The sequence below is a fragment of the Coptis chinensis genome, chromosome 3 (assembly GCF_015680905.1).
Source record: "Coptis chinensis isolate HL-2020 chromosome 3, ASM1568090v1, whole genome shotgun sequence".
NCBI classification, from domain to species: Eukaryota; Viridiplantae; Streptophyta; class Magnoliopsida; order Ranunculales; family Ranunculaceae; genus Coptis; species Coptis chinensis.
The window spans coordinates 8,573,557-8,588,897 of NC_141458.1; the positions used below are offsets into that span (position 1 = coordinate 8,573,557).

The 15,341-nt window shown below is 35.0% G+C and overlaps 3 protein-coding genes and 1 long non-coding RNA gene across 4 annotated transcripts; 3 read left to right on the top strand and 1 right to left on the bottom strand.

The window, feature by feature from the left end:
* Positions 1-1,119: 1,119 nt before the first annotated feature.
* On the top strand, positions 1,120-2,043 carry LOC147507735 (uncharacterized). The gene is made up of 4 exons (XM_086596422.1): positions 1,120-1,200; positions 1,306-1,460; positions 1,703-1,901; positions 1,996-2,043. The coding sequence occupies exons 1-4, from the start codon at positions 1,120-1,122 to the stop codon at positions 2,041-2,043; spliced, it is 483 nt and encodes a 160-aa protein (XP_086452548.1).
* A 796-nt stretch (positions 2,044-2,839) lies between these two features.
* Positions 2,840-5,920, top strand: LOC147507736 (uncharacterized). The gene is made up of 3 exons (XR_015217763.1): positions 2,840-3,243; positions 4,608-5,196; positions 5,410-5,920. It is a non-coding gene; the product is annotated as an uncharacterized LOC147507736 (long non-coding RNA).
* Positions 5,921-11,645: 5,725 nt separating this feature from the next.
* LOC147507737 (uncharacterized) lies at positions 11,646-13,370 on the top strand. Its single transcript, XM_086600439.1, has 3 exons — positions 11,646-12,678; positions 12,771-12,943; positions 13,034-13,370. Exons 1-3 carry the CDS (start codon positions 12,136-12,138, stop codon positions 13,179-13,181), a joined length of 864 nt encoding a protein of 287 aa, XP_086456565.1. The 5' UTR covers positions 11,646-12,135; the 3' UTR covers positions 13,182-13,370.
* A 221-nt stretch (positions 13,371-13,591) lies between these two features.
* Positions 13,592-14,998, bottom strand: LOC147507738 (uncharacterized). The gene has a single exon (XM_086600436.1). It carries the CDS (start codon positions 14,884-14,886, stop codon positions 13,984-13,986), a length of 903 nt encoding a protein of 300 aa, XP_086456562.1. The 5' UTR covers positions 14,887-14,998; the 3' UTR covers positions 13,592-13,983.
* Between the last annotated feature and the right edge of the window lie 343 nt (positions 14,999-15,341).

The following is a 15,341-nucleotide window of genomic DNA, read 5'->3' on the forward strand; positions in this document are numbered from 1 at the left end:
GGTTGGAATATAGTATTCACAAAGATGCCGCATTTTGTCACTATTGTTATCTCTTTAAACCTGATCAGGGGGCACAAGGAGGTGGAGATGTTTTTTTTTTCTCACAAGGGGTTTACTAATTGGGAAATGAAAACCAAATTAAAAGAGCATGTTGGAGGACCAAATAGTGCTCATAATATTGCTTACAGGGCAGGGCAACACGGACATTGCTAAATCAAGAGCAGCATATCGAAACATTTCTTGAGAGACAATCTGACCAAGTTCGAAGGGATTATCAAATATATCTAACTGCAATAACTGATTATATTAGGTTTCTTTTGAGACAATATTTAGCTTTTCGTGGACCATGATGAATCAGAGGAGTCGATCAATAAATGCAATTTTCTTGAACTTATACGATTTTTGAAAAATCATAACAAAGTTATTAAGAACGTTCTTGATAATGCTTCTAAAATCGGAAATTGATCTCGCCTGATATACAAAAAGAGATTGTGAATGTAGCTGCTGTGGAAACTACAAATGCTATTTTAAATGATTATGAAAATTCATTGTTTGCTATTTTAGTTGATGAAGCATGTGATATATCAATTAAATAGCAAATGGCAGTTGTTTTGCGTTATGTCGACAAGAAAGGTTGCGTGATTGAGAGATTTTTTGGAGTTGTGCATATTAAAGGAAACTAGTGCAATAACACTTAAAAAGGCAATTGATGAGTTATTCTCTAAGCATGGGTTAAGCATATCTAGACTGCGTGGACAAGGGAATGATGGGGCCAGCAATATGCAAGGTGATTTGAATGGCCTAAAAACACTTATAATGAAAGATAATGAGTCTGCATTTTATGTTTATTGTTTTGCTCATCAGCTTCAGTTAGCCCTTGTATCAGTTGCAAAGAACCATGAGTCAATTACTAACATTTTTAGTGTTCTCTCTAATGTGGTAAATACTGTTGGATCATCATGTAAGCGACGGGATATGTTACGTGAAGCAATGAAGGCTAGAGTTGTTGCAGCTTTACAAAGCGGAGAAATTTCAAGTGGCAAAGGGTTGAATCAAGAGACTAGTCTTAAATGATCTGGTGTCACTCGATGGGGCTCACACTACTATACACTTCTTGGCATGATAAACACTTATGGTTCAGTACTTGATGTGCTTGATAATATAGCGGAAGATGGTTCAAGCTTGGAACAAAGATGTGAGGTTTACGGATTATTGAGTTCAGTGCAGTCTTTTGAATTTATCTTAAATTTGCATTTGATGAAAGCGATACTAGGAATTAGCAATGATTTGTCAAATGCTTTGTAGCGTGAAGACCAAGACATTGTCAATGTTATGTCTCTTGTTAAAATAACAAAGGTACGCTTACAGACAATGAGAGATGATGTGTGGGATAGTCTCCTGATTGAAGTTTCTTCACTATGTGCTAAACATGATGTGGTTGTTCCAAATATGAAAGAGAGGTATGTGGCTCGAGGGAGGTCTCGACGAAGAGCAGAAGGAAGCACTAATTTACATTACTATCATGTTGGATTATTCTATCATTGTATTGATTTACAACTTTAAGAGTTAAACGGCCGGTTTAATGAAGCAAACACATAATTACTTCTTTGCATGACATGTCTTGATCCTTGTGAGTCATTTGCTGCTTTCGATAAGCAAAAGTTAATCCATTTTGCTCGATTTTATCTCAATGATTTTTCAGAGATCAGATGGAATTAGCAGATCAGCTTGAGAATTATATCATTGATGTGCGTTCCGATACTAAATTTGGCAAAGTAAATGGAATTAGCGGTCTAGCCAATAAAATGGTTGAGACAAGGAAAGATATTGTGTACCCACTTGTGTATTTGTTGATTAAGTTGGCGTTGATTTTACCTGTTGCTACTGCTACCGTAGAGAGGGTATTTTCTACTATGAATATCATAAAGAATCGTCTGCGCAATCGGATGGCGGATGAATGGTTGAATGATTGTTTAATAATATATATTGAAAAAGAATTTTTTTAATGTTGATCTTGCAACGCTTCCAAAAGATAAAGAATGATGACAAAAAATAAGGTCGCCGAGGACAACTATGAATAAGAATTTGTTTAGATTTAATTATTTTTTCTTTTCTTATTTTTTTTATATTACACTTATTGCAATTATTTTATATGATTTTTTTATGTTCGAAATATACTTGTTTTGTGATTGGGTTTGAATTTTTAGTTAAAAAAAAATTAGTGTATTGTTTTTTTTATGCTTGGTTTTTGGGTGGCTCACCCTCACTTACATTCCTGGCTCCGCCACTACACACACCAGGTCGTATATTCACGGCTTGTACATCACCAGGTCGTACCACGCCACCAGGACTCAAGTCGTCCCAAACTCAGGTCGTCTCAAATATCAAACACAGCCATATATGGAAGCAAATGATCTACTGCGATCCTGAAGCTCAGTCAACGCACCAATAAATGAGACATTTATTTTGTAACAACAGAAATAATGACGAATCATCAAGATAGCACAAAATATAGATCTACACTTGACAATGGCTTGAAGCAAATAAGGAAGGTCAGCTCAAACATCTATAAGTAGATAGAGATGAACTACGTAAGGCTGAATTCAAATTCACCTAAGAAACTTGATACGTAGCCACATAAGCAACTCTTATCCCAACATCATGTCATAGATACAAATCCACACCTTTTCAAAAATAATCAGCACATTAGTTGATTAGCACGAGCTCTATTAGCGTTTTGGATTCAACATCCTATGGGCTTTTTGTGAGAACTGGCCCATGGTTAAGGTTTCGGCCATTGACTCAATCTGTAGTCCGTTACTCCGTTTGACTTTTCTTCCAGATTGTTTGAAAATTGAAACACCACAACTTGTGGGGACAGAAGCAGTACACGAAGTAGAGAGAAGCCAGTACACGAAGAAGCGAGCTATGTGTGTGCGAGAGGCCAAGTGAAGGAGAGAAAATTGTGTAACCAAAAAATGGACCATCATCATCTTTCTCTTCACAGAGTCACAGCTCAAATACTAAACACTACTGATGCTCTTCACTCTACGTCTTCTTCTATCTTTCTTTGTCCTCGTCCTTTAATCAATTTATCCTCCACTATTCATTTACACCAACGTTCATTCCCAGGGTTTTCTTCAAAGTTATCAAATTCTTCTGCCATTTGTTTTGCTACTAATCCTGGTTCTCCTTCCCCTGGTTCTGACCCGCCTCCTGAAAAACACTTTGTTACTACCTCAAGTAAGTGTTTCATATTCTGGTTTCATTTATTTATGATTGCAATTTTTTAAAAAACTATTACTGAGACTGAATGATTATAATGAAATACTTTATATTTATATAGAGTCACGTGTAAATCGAAATATTGTTTGTTATCATTTTTTTGGTTTGTCTGCTAATTTATATCCAATTTGTCCTGATTACATTGATTGTATGGTACATTTCTATTTTTCCCCCATAAGGCCCTAATCTATGTACTTTTATTCGACTTTTGGAGGAGACCTAGTAGATGTGTTTGGTAGGGAAGAACTAAGGTCTCCAAATTTTGCTTGACGGTTTTAGGAACCTTTTAATTGTGGTTTAGCGTATATCATTGGTTTAATTGGAAGTCGAAGCATTCAATTTCAATATTTTAGTTATAGAAGGGAGCAACTTGGTGGGGATATGATACCAATCAATCCCCTCAAGAATAGCTTATAGATGGATCCTCTCTTACTCCAATTCACAAATCCAACCCAACTCTACAACCAACCAAAACTACAAACCTAGTGTATGGATAACAACAACCACAACCTAAGTCTATGGAGACAACAACCACTACTATCAAGTAATGAACAAAGCAAACTAGCAAAACAAACCACAACACAAGATATACGTGGTTAGGTTTAATTTGTGCCTACATCTACAAAGGTCTCTCACTCTTACTAGATCTCTCTCTCTTTACAAGATATGTCTCTTTGTAAAGGTTTACTCTCAATTTTGGCTTGCCTCTTAAAATTGGGTTTCTCTCTTGTATTCTCTCTTTACAAGCTCTCTCTTTGTAAAGGTTTACTCTCTTGAGTGACTCTCTTTTTGGTTTTTCAACCCTAAACAATGTTGTTTATATACTATACAAAGTTTCGTGGTTGAAATTTCTGTTTTGCCGAAATATCGGCAAAAAATCAAGCTCCTCATCTTCTTTCCTACACTCTCATGGTGAGGGATAAAGCCCAACACAACTGAGCATAATTAGTGAAATATAGGAATGTTTTGACATTAAAGAATTGAGACTACTGCTGCTGCCCTTTTGAGTGTGAGATTATGGTAAGTGACATTCGATAAAATTTATTTATGTTATGTGGCTATGTGCCTCTTCGCCCTTATTATGGTTGCTAGCTAGATGTGATTAAGCTTATTGAATAATCTTTGTACATGACAAGCTAAATTAATGGTTGATAAGAGATCCTAGCTCGATCATGTTATCTAGAATTAATGTGCTAAAAATATAGATTGTTTGATAGTTTGCATCTTCTATATTTGTTTGTCTTAGCTCAATAATTATTTCAGTTTTCTTCTGGCAACATGCTATTAGTTGCCTTGATCAGCTCATTTTTCTTGTGAAATAGGTCTTGGAGAAACTTTCTCTAAGTTCCAAGATAAGACGCAAATCTTCTTTGCTGTTCTATTCTGGATGTCGCTTTTCTTCTGGAATTGTGCTTGGGATGGGAGGAATGATGGACCAAACAAGAAATCTCGATCTGGACGATGATTCAGTTAAGCACATATTGTAAATAGCAATAGATATCTGAGGTAATGAGTTCTACTCTTGAGTTATACACAAATGAAAAAAATGAAAAAACAAATTTGTACTACACTATGGCATTATATGAATGATCCATTGTTGCTGTATCTATATAAATACTCATTTTGGTGTTTTGGTTTCTTTGACTTGGATGGTTGTTGTTAATTAGAAAAGGTTGGAATGAATGTTTTTTTTCTACTTTTGTGTGCTTGTGGTGATGGATGTTCTGATCTATGCTATGATTCATATATGGTGTTCGCATATTTTCTCAAGGAGAAAATCTGAAGGAAATATAGAATAGACTGCAGAGTATGCTTAAAATGGCCAATGTCGCATCCTGCCATGGGTGGGAAGCTGGGAATTGCCGAATGAAGTACGAATGCAAGACTTGCTACTCATCACTTATGCTTTAGGTATTGGACCTTAAAGCCTGATCTAATGGACTCTATTGCACTTGCCTATTATTAGGGACTCATTCTATTAGAATGAGAAGAAACTTTTGGGAATATCAAAATATATTTTTTGGGGAATATATTTGGTTAGATTTAGGTTGGACAAGTGTATATTTTTTTTGTTTGAATGAACTTTAGAGGTAACTCATTAGAAGTTGAACACTGATGGTTCAGTAGGTAGGAATGCAGCTGGCTACATGTGAAGTTCTTCTTGCCTACACAGGTAGTAACCCAAGCAAATCAATTCTAGTTCAAGAACTGGAAGCTATAAGAGCAGGAGTACATGCTTGCAACATGTTGTGTGTGAAGAAGCTAGAAGTGGCATCCGACTCTCTCAATGCCAGTCAATTGCGTTAAAAATAGGGAGGCTTCACCTTGGTATTGTCCGAATTTGGTTAAGACTGATATATGGTATTAGTGAATCTTTTGAGGCTATCTCATTTTGTCATGTGTTTAGGGCTGTTGATCGCTTCTCTATCTAGTTCTTTTGATGTAAGTGTAGTATACTCTGTACCTCTGCGGATTGAATTGAACAATAATGTAAGTTTGTAATAGAAAAGAAACTGAATAGGTTGTACACAAGGCGTGTTCAATAAAATCTAGTGAGGGTCTGCACCCTAGCTTAATCTTCCAAAAAAAAAACTAGACATACGTTGGAAATCTTAGTGAACTTCATTTTCCCAAAGTCGTGGACTCCTGGTTCATGCCAGTTCCTTCGTTCTTTTTAACTATGATGTTGTTATGCAGATTGTCAAATGTAGTGCAAGTGCTGAAATGGCAGGGTTCATTATAAGAGACCAGAGACCTCCCTGTTTGGTTATCTCTTTAAATGAGGAAGCAACTTGCAGATAGATTTCCGTGGTGTATACAGGTGTGGCAAGAGTGAAATTCTCAATTAATAAACCAATAACCATGTCTTGTACTTCAATTATTTTTCCCATTGTCAGTTTGTCACATACTAAACTTTTAAAGTCATAATACAATAACCATGTCTTGTACTTCAATTATTTTTCCCATTGTCAGTTTGTCAGTTGTCACATACTAAACTTTTAAAGTCATAATAATATAACCATGTATGTTGGTAATTTGGTATTGAAAAATATAATAATCAATTATAAATAGAAAATCTCGAGCAGATTTAGGCTCCAACTACTCTGAGGATATCCTCATAGGGATGAGGGTCTGCGGACCGTTGGATGTGTGATCCTATGGTTTGAAAATCAAGAACAAAAAATAAATAAAGAGAAAATAAGAGGAATGAGAAAATAAGAGAATGTTGTATTTTTAGAAATATTGTATTTTTAGACCGTTGGATCACACATCCAACGGTCGCGGACCTCATCCTATAAGGACATCCTCGGGGCAGAGGCAGATTTATTCTTTTAAGGAATTGTTTTGAATATTCAAGTTCCACATCAGACACTTATATTGTGGATTTTCATTTTTTAAAAGCACAAATTGAAAGTCATAACAATTGAAAATTGGGAATAAAGCACATTCTAACATTCTAAGGCTGTGCTTGATTTCCTGGAAATCTTTCCAATGTAAATTTTAAATTAGAACAGAGGGTAATTATGTAGTTGATGGTTGTTTGACTAATTTCAACCAATAAAAATCATCCACACCAAAACTGATGCAAGTTCAGAAGAATTTTGGTGCTCATGTTTTAAGTGTGAAAATTTTACTCCTATTTGCATCTTTGGGGATGGTTTCTAGATATAGAAATTACCTACCGGGCCACGAGCCATTACTCGAGTTAATAGAGAGTGACTCTCGTGACAAATCGGGGAAAAAATAACTCTCATCACCATTGTTTTTTTAATCACTCACAAGTTTAGAAGGACCGGATAAATGAAAAGTCAAGTATACCCTTGATGCAAAATTAAAAACGGCTCAGGTAGATGAAAAGTCAAATATACCCCTAGCTTGAAATAATAAATGGCCCGACCCAACTGAAACAACCTAGTGTATATAGTATGAACAATCATTGTTCATACCTCAACATGATATATGATCAGTAATAACACTTATTGGAGTATGAACAATCATTGTTCGTGTTCATACCTTAATATGAGCTATGAACACTTTAATATGAGCTATGAACACTCATTGTTAATACCTGAACAATCAATGTTCATATATCAACATAATGTATGATCAGTAATAACACATATTGGAGCTATTTGGGGTATGAATAATCACTGTTCATACTTCAACATAATGTATGATCAGTAAGAACACCTGTTAGAGTATGAACAATTATTGTTTATACCTCAACATGAGTTATGAACAATCATTGTTCATATATTAATACATTGTATGAGGTACGTTCACATATTTGGATATGAACAATCATTGTCATACATCATCATAAGGTATAAACACTCATTGTTCATAGCAAAACGACCGACAGGGTAAAATCATAAAATATTTATTTCAAATCCAAACTATTTGTTCTTATGGGTTATTTTCACTAAAAAAAATAGTTTTTAGGGTTATTTTCACCCGAAAATTGTCTTTGAGAGTTATTTAAAAAAAATCGTTGATTGTGAGAGTTATTTTCACTCGAAAATGGGCTTTGGGACCAATTTCTTGTTCGAGTTAAACAAATATATTGTTCTAGCCCAATTTAGTAGAATTTCTAAGGGAAACGTTAATTCAATAACTCTACCACATTACATCACCTCACTCAAACATTTATGCATTGTGCCGTCTCCATCTTTTTTTTTTTCAATAATTCTAGGGCGACAGTATTTTTGGCCTGGTTTAGTGATAGGGTTGACGTGGCAGCTAGTTTTGACTCTTTAACATCTTTTCTATGTGATAGCCTCCATCCCCTCTTTGTATGTAAAACGTTGATCGCTTCTCTCTCACCCGAACAGTACCAATTTCTAGTTTAAGAAAAAAGATAAACACCTGAAACAAACAAAAAAAAAGAAAGAAAACAAAGAAGAGGATTGTTCCATTAATGGCACAAATTCTTGAAATCCTATTTATTTTCTAGCAAACTCAATTCTCAACTCAATTTTTCTTTTAATTTTCTTTTATTTTTTTGGTGTAGAAATGAGACATTTGTGTTTCGTTTTTTTAAGTATTAGCTGAGAAATCGGCATGACAGCAACTTGAGAGAATTTTGGAATGTAGGTAAATGGATGTGGAAGAAAAAAGGAAGGGTTTCCATTATTGAGAGTAAGGAGGGTAGTAGAATATATATTTTTATTTTTATTTTTTTTAGTGGAGTTGAGAGAGTAGAAAATTACCAGCCAGATCAGCCCGGTCACTAAACTAGGACAAAATGCCTGTCTCCATATACCTACTGTTTTTTTTGCTAACTCCGTCCCCATCTCCATCTCTTGATTGAGTTGATTGAAACACATTTTTATAAATTGTATTTTCAGTTTTTCACTAGTCAAGGAATTCTTAACTTCTTATTCGCCGCCCAAAATTCAAGCAGCTATATTTCCAAGACGCACAACAAACTCTCAATAATTGAATCTCGTTATTCTGCTAAAATTGGAAATTATAAAATTTATAAATTTAATTAGAATATGTCGTCATTATTATGGCATGTGATTTTTGAAATCCTTAACTATGACTAAATGTCTAAATCCCACAGTGGATGCCACCTCAAATTGATCCAACTTTATTTGTTATGCCCATATATATAGTGTATACAATACAATTTTATTTGTTTTGGGTGTACACTATTACTTAGTTTATGATTAGTTTACTTTTCTTCATTTTTTCCCAGTCACATCTGTGATTAACAAATGCATAAAGTAAATGTTCAATCAACTCAATTCATTTTTTCCTTTGTTCTTTCATAGTTTCATTATCATTTTCTAGAAAGAAACTTTGTCATGTTAAATTTCATCTTAGATTAGTGTGGAAACTATTTTTTGTGGCGTAAGGGTTTTAGGAAAATCGTTTTTGGTTGAAAATATTGTTTATTGCAATTTTTTTTTTTTTTTTTTTTTTTTTCCGTAATTAGCTATATTATTTAGGAAAAGTTTGAGATTCTGTGAAACTCTAGATGAGATTGTTTCTTTATTTATAACATACTTTTTCATAATTAGTAATAGAGTTTAGAAAAAACTAGAGTCTCTGTGAGTGCCCAAAAAGTAGATTGGTGAAGGTATAACAATAATATATATCTAAGAATTTGATTTTTTTTTTCGTAATTAGTATTAGAGTTTACAAAAAGTTGGAGACTATGTGAAACCTTGAAAAATAGAGCCAAGAAGGTATAGCTATAATATATATCTAAGGAATACCTATCGAGCCACGAGCCATTACTCGAGTTAATAGAGAATGACTCTCCAGGACAAATCGGAGAAAAAGTAACTCTCATATCCATTTTTTTTTAATCACTCACAACTTCACAAGGACTGGGTAGATGAAAGGTCAAGTATACCCTTGATGCAAAATAAAAAACGACTCAGGGAGATGAAAAGTCAAGTATACCCCTAGCGCGAAATAATAAACAACCCGACCCAACTGAAATGCCCGGTGTATATAGTATGAACAATCATTATTCATACCTTAACATAAGTTTTGAACAATTACTGTTTGTATAAACAATCATTGTTCATACCTCAACACAATATATGATCAGTAATAACACTTATTGGATATATGAACAATCATTATTCATGTCCATACCTATTTAGGTTGTTCATACCTTAACATGAGCTATGAACACTCATTGTTAGTACATGAACAATCAATGTTCATATATCAACATAATGTATGATCAGTAATAATATATATTGGAGCTATTTGGGGTATGAATAATCACTGTTCATATCTCAGCATAATGTATGATCAGTAAGAACACATGCTAGAGCATAAACAATTATTGTTTATACCTCAACATGAGTTATGAACAATTATTGTTCATACATCAACATAAGGTATGAACACTCATTGTTCATAGCAAAAAGACCGAAAGGGTAAAATCAGAAAATATTTATTTCAAATCTAGGCCATTTGTCCTTATGAGTTATTTTCACTAAAAAATTAGTTTTTAGAGTTATTTTCACCTGAAAATTGTCTTTGAGAGTGATTAAAAAAAAATCGCTGGGTGTGAGAGTTATTTTCACTCGAAAATGGGCTTTGGGACCAATTTCTTGTTCGAGTTAAACATATATATTGTTCTAGCCCAATTTAGTAGAATTTCTAAGGGAAACGTTAATTCAATAACTCTACCACATTACATCACCTCACTCAAACATTTATGCATTGCGCAGTCTCCATCTTTTTTTTTTTTCAATAATTCTAGGGCGATAGTATTTTTGGCCTGGTTTAGTGATAGGGCTGATGTGGCAGCTAGTTTTGACTCTTTAACATCTTTCCTACGTGATAGCCTCCATCCCCTCTTTGTATGTAAAATGTTGATCGCTTCTCTCTCACCAGAACAATACCAATTTCTAGTTTAAGAAAAAAGACAAACACCAAAAAAACAAAAAACAAAAAACAAATAAGAGGATTGTTCCATTAATGGCACAAATTCTTGAAATCCTATTTATTTTATAGCAAACTCAATTCTCAACTCAATTTTTCTTTTAATTTTATGTTATTTTTTTGGTGTAGAGATAAGGCATTTGTGTTTCGTTTTTTTAAGTATTAGATGAGAAATTGGCATGACAACAACTTGAGAGAATTTTGAAATGTAGGTAAATGGATGTGGAAGAAAGAAGGGAGGGTTTCCATTATTGAGAGTAAAAAGGGTAGTAGATTTTTATTTTTATTTTTTTGGGTAGTGGAGTTGAGAGAGTAGAAAATTACCACCCAGATCAGCTGGTCACTAAACCAAGCCAAAATGTCTGTCTCCGTAGAACTATTGTTTTTTTTGGTAACTCCGTCCCATCTCCATCTCCATCTCCATCTCTTAATTGAGTTGATTGAAACACATTTTTATAAATTGTATTTTCAGTTTTTCACTAGGACATTCTTAACTTCTTATTCGCCGCCCAAAATTCAAGCAGCTATATTTCCAAGACTCACAACAAACTCGTCAACAGCCCAAAGATATTTTTCTTATAGAAAAGCTGGTGTGCTAAGGTTGTATATATGGTGTAGTCAATCTATCCCACTCATAACAACAAAAGGTGGGCGTGTGTATTACATCACGAAGTACTGTGCAAAGGGCCAGATTCATGTGTACTGGTGCAGCATATGATGAGTGGCAAGGACCACGGTGCCCACTACTCATTCATACGTATGGAATGATATTTTCGCGGGTATCATTTTCTGTTTATTCTTTGCGACTAATAGGTCCGATTTTTGTTTACTCGTCTAAAAAGCCATGGAACAGACCACCTTCTATGAACCTTTCAAATTCCATCTTTTAACTATCAACAAAGCTACAGCTGAAACATGTTGCCAAGTTCGGTTTCGGTACCACAAACTAAGTAAAACTTTCCATCAGCTTAACAACAGAGAAAGAGAGGGAGACTAAAAAGAGGGACTGTTCCTTTTAAGAATTAAGATTGACTCTTTGACAGAACAGACGGGTCAATTTGTACACTTGTACTGTGAATAGAAAGCGTAGCAAACTCAACCTTTTTCTGCAGGGCAAACTCCAAATTCACACCGTTGATGCCACACAAAATAATTGAGGCCCATGGTCCCACCCCCACATCAATAATGTGGCTCAACCTCAGTCTGACCCAAATACCCATACTTGTGGGCTGTGTGCGCCCATATTATTATTATAACAAACCTCCAAAAAAATCCGCCAAATTGTTAAGCACGTGTAAAATCCTAACCATCCACACAGATCTAGATCAACGGTTAAGATTAAATTTTCAGTTCTATATAAAACCCCAGCCCCCGTGTCACATTTCATCTTCATTATTACTCAAAACGAAGTAGGGTCTTGTTTGGGTTCAAGTCAAAATGTTAATTCGAAGTACATCAACTCCAATAATGAACTCGTGGATACCATCACATTCTGTTGAATTATCACCAGAATGTGAATTCCATCGTCATTTTCCAAAACCCAAATCGATTACTTTAACATCTCCACCTTCTAATTTTGAAGATTCATCTAGAAGAATGACTAGAGCACGTTCTGATACTGATCTTCAGAATCTCGCTGTGCAGAAGAGAAAACCATTAGTTCAGACACTCAATGAGTTTTTAGAAAATGCGGAAGAGCCAGATTTGGAGTTGAATTCGAAGTTTCAGCTGTTTTCTAGCTCTGGGTTAGATGAATTAGTGGAGGAGGAGGAGGAGTGTTTGGGTGGTGGTGGAATTGGTGGGTTTAATGGCGGTGGTGGTAAATATAATGGTGGAGATGGAGTTGGTGATGGGTTTTATGGATTTTCAGATTCTAATGAGAATGGAAAAAATCACACTGATTCTTATTATCAGAAAATGATTCAATCAGATCCTGGAAATAGTCTTCTTCTTGGAAATTACGCGAAATTCTTAAAAGAGGTATCTTTAGTTTTGTTAAATTTTGATCATATAATTGTTTATTTGTTGTGATCTGATTAAAACTATATATATATATTTTTTTGATGAATTAGGTTCGTGGTGATGTAGTTAAAGCTGAGGAATACTGTGAAAGAGCAATTCTAGCAAACCCAAATGATGCAAATGTTGTATCTATGTATGCTGAATTGGTATGGGAAGTTCATAAAGACTTTGATCGTGCTGAGAAATACTTTGATCAAGCTGTTCAAGCTGAACCAAATGACTGGTAATAATGCATCAAATAGTTTTATTTGGTTCTATGTATAGCAAGTTATGGCGATATTTTAACGTGGGCTTGTTTTGTTGGTGCATGCAGTTATGTTATGGCTTCATATGCTCGATTTCTATGGGTTGCTGAAGAAGATGTAGAAGAAGAGAATGAAGAGAAGGAGAGTTGTAAGAGTATAACATGGCCACCTGATTTCTTTCAAGGAGCTGCTCGTCCTAGTATCGCTGCTTATTAATTAAGAATGTAGAAATTAGAGTTATGTTTGGTGTCGAACTTAACTTCAACTTTGTAGAAATTTGGAGTACGAAGATTAGTGTTAGACTTTGTTTTGAGTCTCAATTTCCAATTGTCATGGACGTTTTGTATGCATATAAATAAGTTTGGTATGATCCGAAATGCAAAAGTACTGTTTAAATTGGTCTAAGGAATACTGTTTTAATTTGTTTAATGATAATTATTGTATTAATTCGCTATTCAGTATGTTTAGTCGGATTACCACGGAATTTAGGGTTTTGGAGGAAATTGAAAAAGTAAACTTATAAAATCTTGGAAAAAGCTATTGCGAGTTATAATGTAGGCGTGTGGAGCACACAAAATGAATCCGAAACCGTATAGTGAGCGGTTTTCAGATATAACATTGTTAAGAATCTAAAAAATGGTTGTTTTTTTCATAAAAAATTTGTAAGGGCGGCAGACTATATAATCTAACCTATCCGTATTAAGTTTGTTTAATTACTTTTTGTTTCGTGAGCACTCTACGGCAGCCGTCTTCAAACAAAATCACTCCAATACAATTCGTTTGAAAGTTGAAACACATGGTTTCATAGACAGCTCTTGCATTTTCTTCACATTGCCTGGATTTGTGTTTCTTCTGCCATGAATTGCCATACACTCTGCCAGTGACTCAGCCACTATTCGTGTCAAAATGTATACCAAAAGATGAACAAAAAATCAAAGGGAAAGAAAAATTCATGAACGCAGAGAGATGGATAGATCATAACATCTTGCAGAACACTACCTCATTCCCAACGAACTGATTATTCTCCATCCTCAGTCTCTTGGTCGTCTTCATTTTCGGTGGTCCTGCCACTGTAGTCAAGATCTTCGTGATCCTCTTCTGTTTCCTCACTATCTCCATCACAATCATGTACATTGCTGCAGTCCATTTGCTGTTTCCCAATATCCAAATTAGCAGGCTCACCAGTCGAGCCTTTTCTAAATACGATCTTAAGGGATGGAATCTTTGAGACCTGCGTTTTGCTTTGTTCTCTAGGATAGACGTCAACTTCGTCACTGCCTTCATCTATACCATTATCTATGTCCGAATCAAGTCTCGTAAGGTGAAGAGGATGATGTCTTCTCAAGTGAAGAGTTAGTTTATACTCGTAAACATAAGCTTTATCACATCCTTTATAAGGACAAGGATAAGGAAAAGCTTCTGGTTTTGTCTTCATCTTAGGATCCTTCTTTGCGTATCTGTCATGGCGTGCTAAGATGTGTGATTTTAGTTTATACTCATAAGCATATCTCTTATCACATTCTGGGCAAAAATAGTAATTCTCTTTTAAATGTGTTCTCGAGTGAATTTTCAAGTTGAACTCCAAAGCGAAAGCCTTTCCACAGCCTTCATTAGGACAAACATAAGGCTTTTCTCCCGTGTGACTGCATATGTGTCTCCTCAGCTTGGTACTGTCCATAAACTTCTTCCCACATCCATCGTAATGACAAACGTACCTTCGCTCTGCATGAACTCGGTAATGTCTCCTTAAAGTGACAGGATCATTATAAATTTTTCCACAACCTTCATAGCCACAAAGGAGAACAACTTCGGAATTTAGCTCATGCTCTGGAGCGATTTCACTCATCCACTTAGTCGCAGAAATTCTAGCCTTCTTATATGCGCGTTTCTCACGCGGTTCATTGTTGATTGGCAAGTCCATTTATTTTCGATTTGTAGAAGACAAAGCAGCAATAGCAGAATGCCAGGACACAAGTGCTCCATACACTTTCGCCTCCATAACAGCAAGTTCACAAATATAAACAGTTGTCCACACATAAGTTACTAGTAGCAGCCGTTGCTTCTAATAAATAATTTAAAATCTACATAAGTTACAGAATGAATATATTCCACATAGGTTACAAAAGTTTGAATGAAGAAGTAAATAAATTAAAGGGATAAATTAATGGCATTTCAATTCTACATGTGGGTTGCTGAGGAAAACTCCAGTGCCCGACAGAGGAGTTTCATAATTCACAACTGTTCCAAATGCGGCTTGTCTAGTTGCCTTGAACACGTGAGATTGCATCAGGATGAACAGTAGATATAGAGAAATACAGACTGGTTTTTTGTTTTGAGTATATTATTATTATTATATTAGACGGCCGTAACTTTTCA

Excerpts from the sequence above, each read along its gene's own strand:
- LOC147507735 (XM_086596422.1), top strand. The coding sequence starts at position 1,120 with ATGATAAACACTTATGGTTCAGTACTTGATGTGCTTGATAATATAGCG. Across the intron at positions 1,461-1,702 it reads GTTCCAAATATGAAAGAGAG|AGATCAGATGGAATTAGCAG; the intron begins GTATGTGGCTCG and ends ATGATTTTTCAG. Across the intron at positions 1,902-1,995 it reads CTACTGCTACCGTAGAGAGG|AATTTTTTTAATGTTGATCT; the intron begins GTATTTTCTACT and ends ATATTGAAAAAG.
- LOC147507738 (XM_086600436.1), bottom strand. The coding sequence starts at position 14,886 with ATGGACTTGCCAATCAACAATGAACCGCGTGAGAAACGCGCATATAAG.
- LOC147507737 (XM_086600439.1), top strand. The coding sequence starts at position 12,136 with ATGTTAATTCGAAGTACATCAACTCCAATAATGAACTCGTGGATACCA. Across the intron at positions 12,679-12,770 it reads ACGCGAAATTCTTAAAAGAG|GTTCGTGGTGATGTAGTTAA; the intron begins GTATCTTTAGTT and ends TTGATGAATTAG. Across the intron at positions 12,944-13,033 it reads CAAGCTGAACCAAATGACTG|TTATGTTATGGCTTCATATG; the intron begins GTAATAATGCAT and ends TGGTGCATGCAG.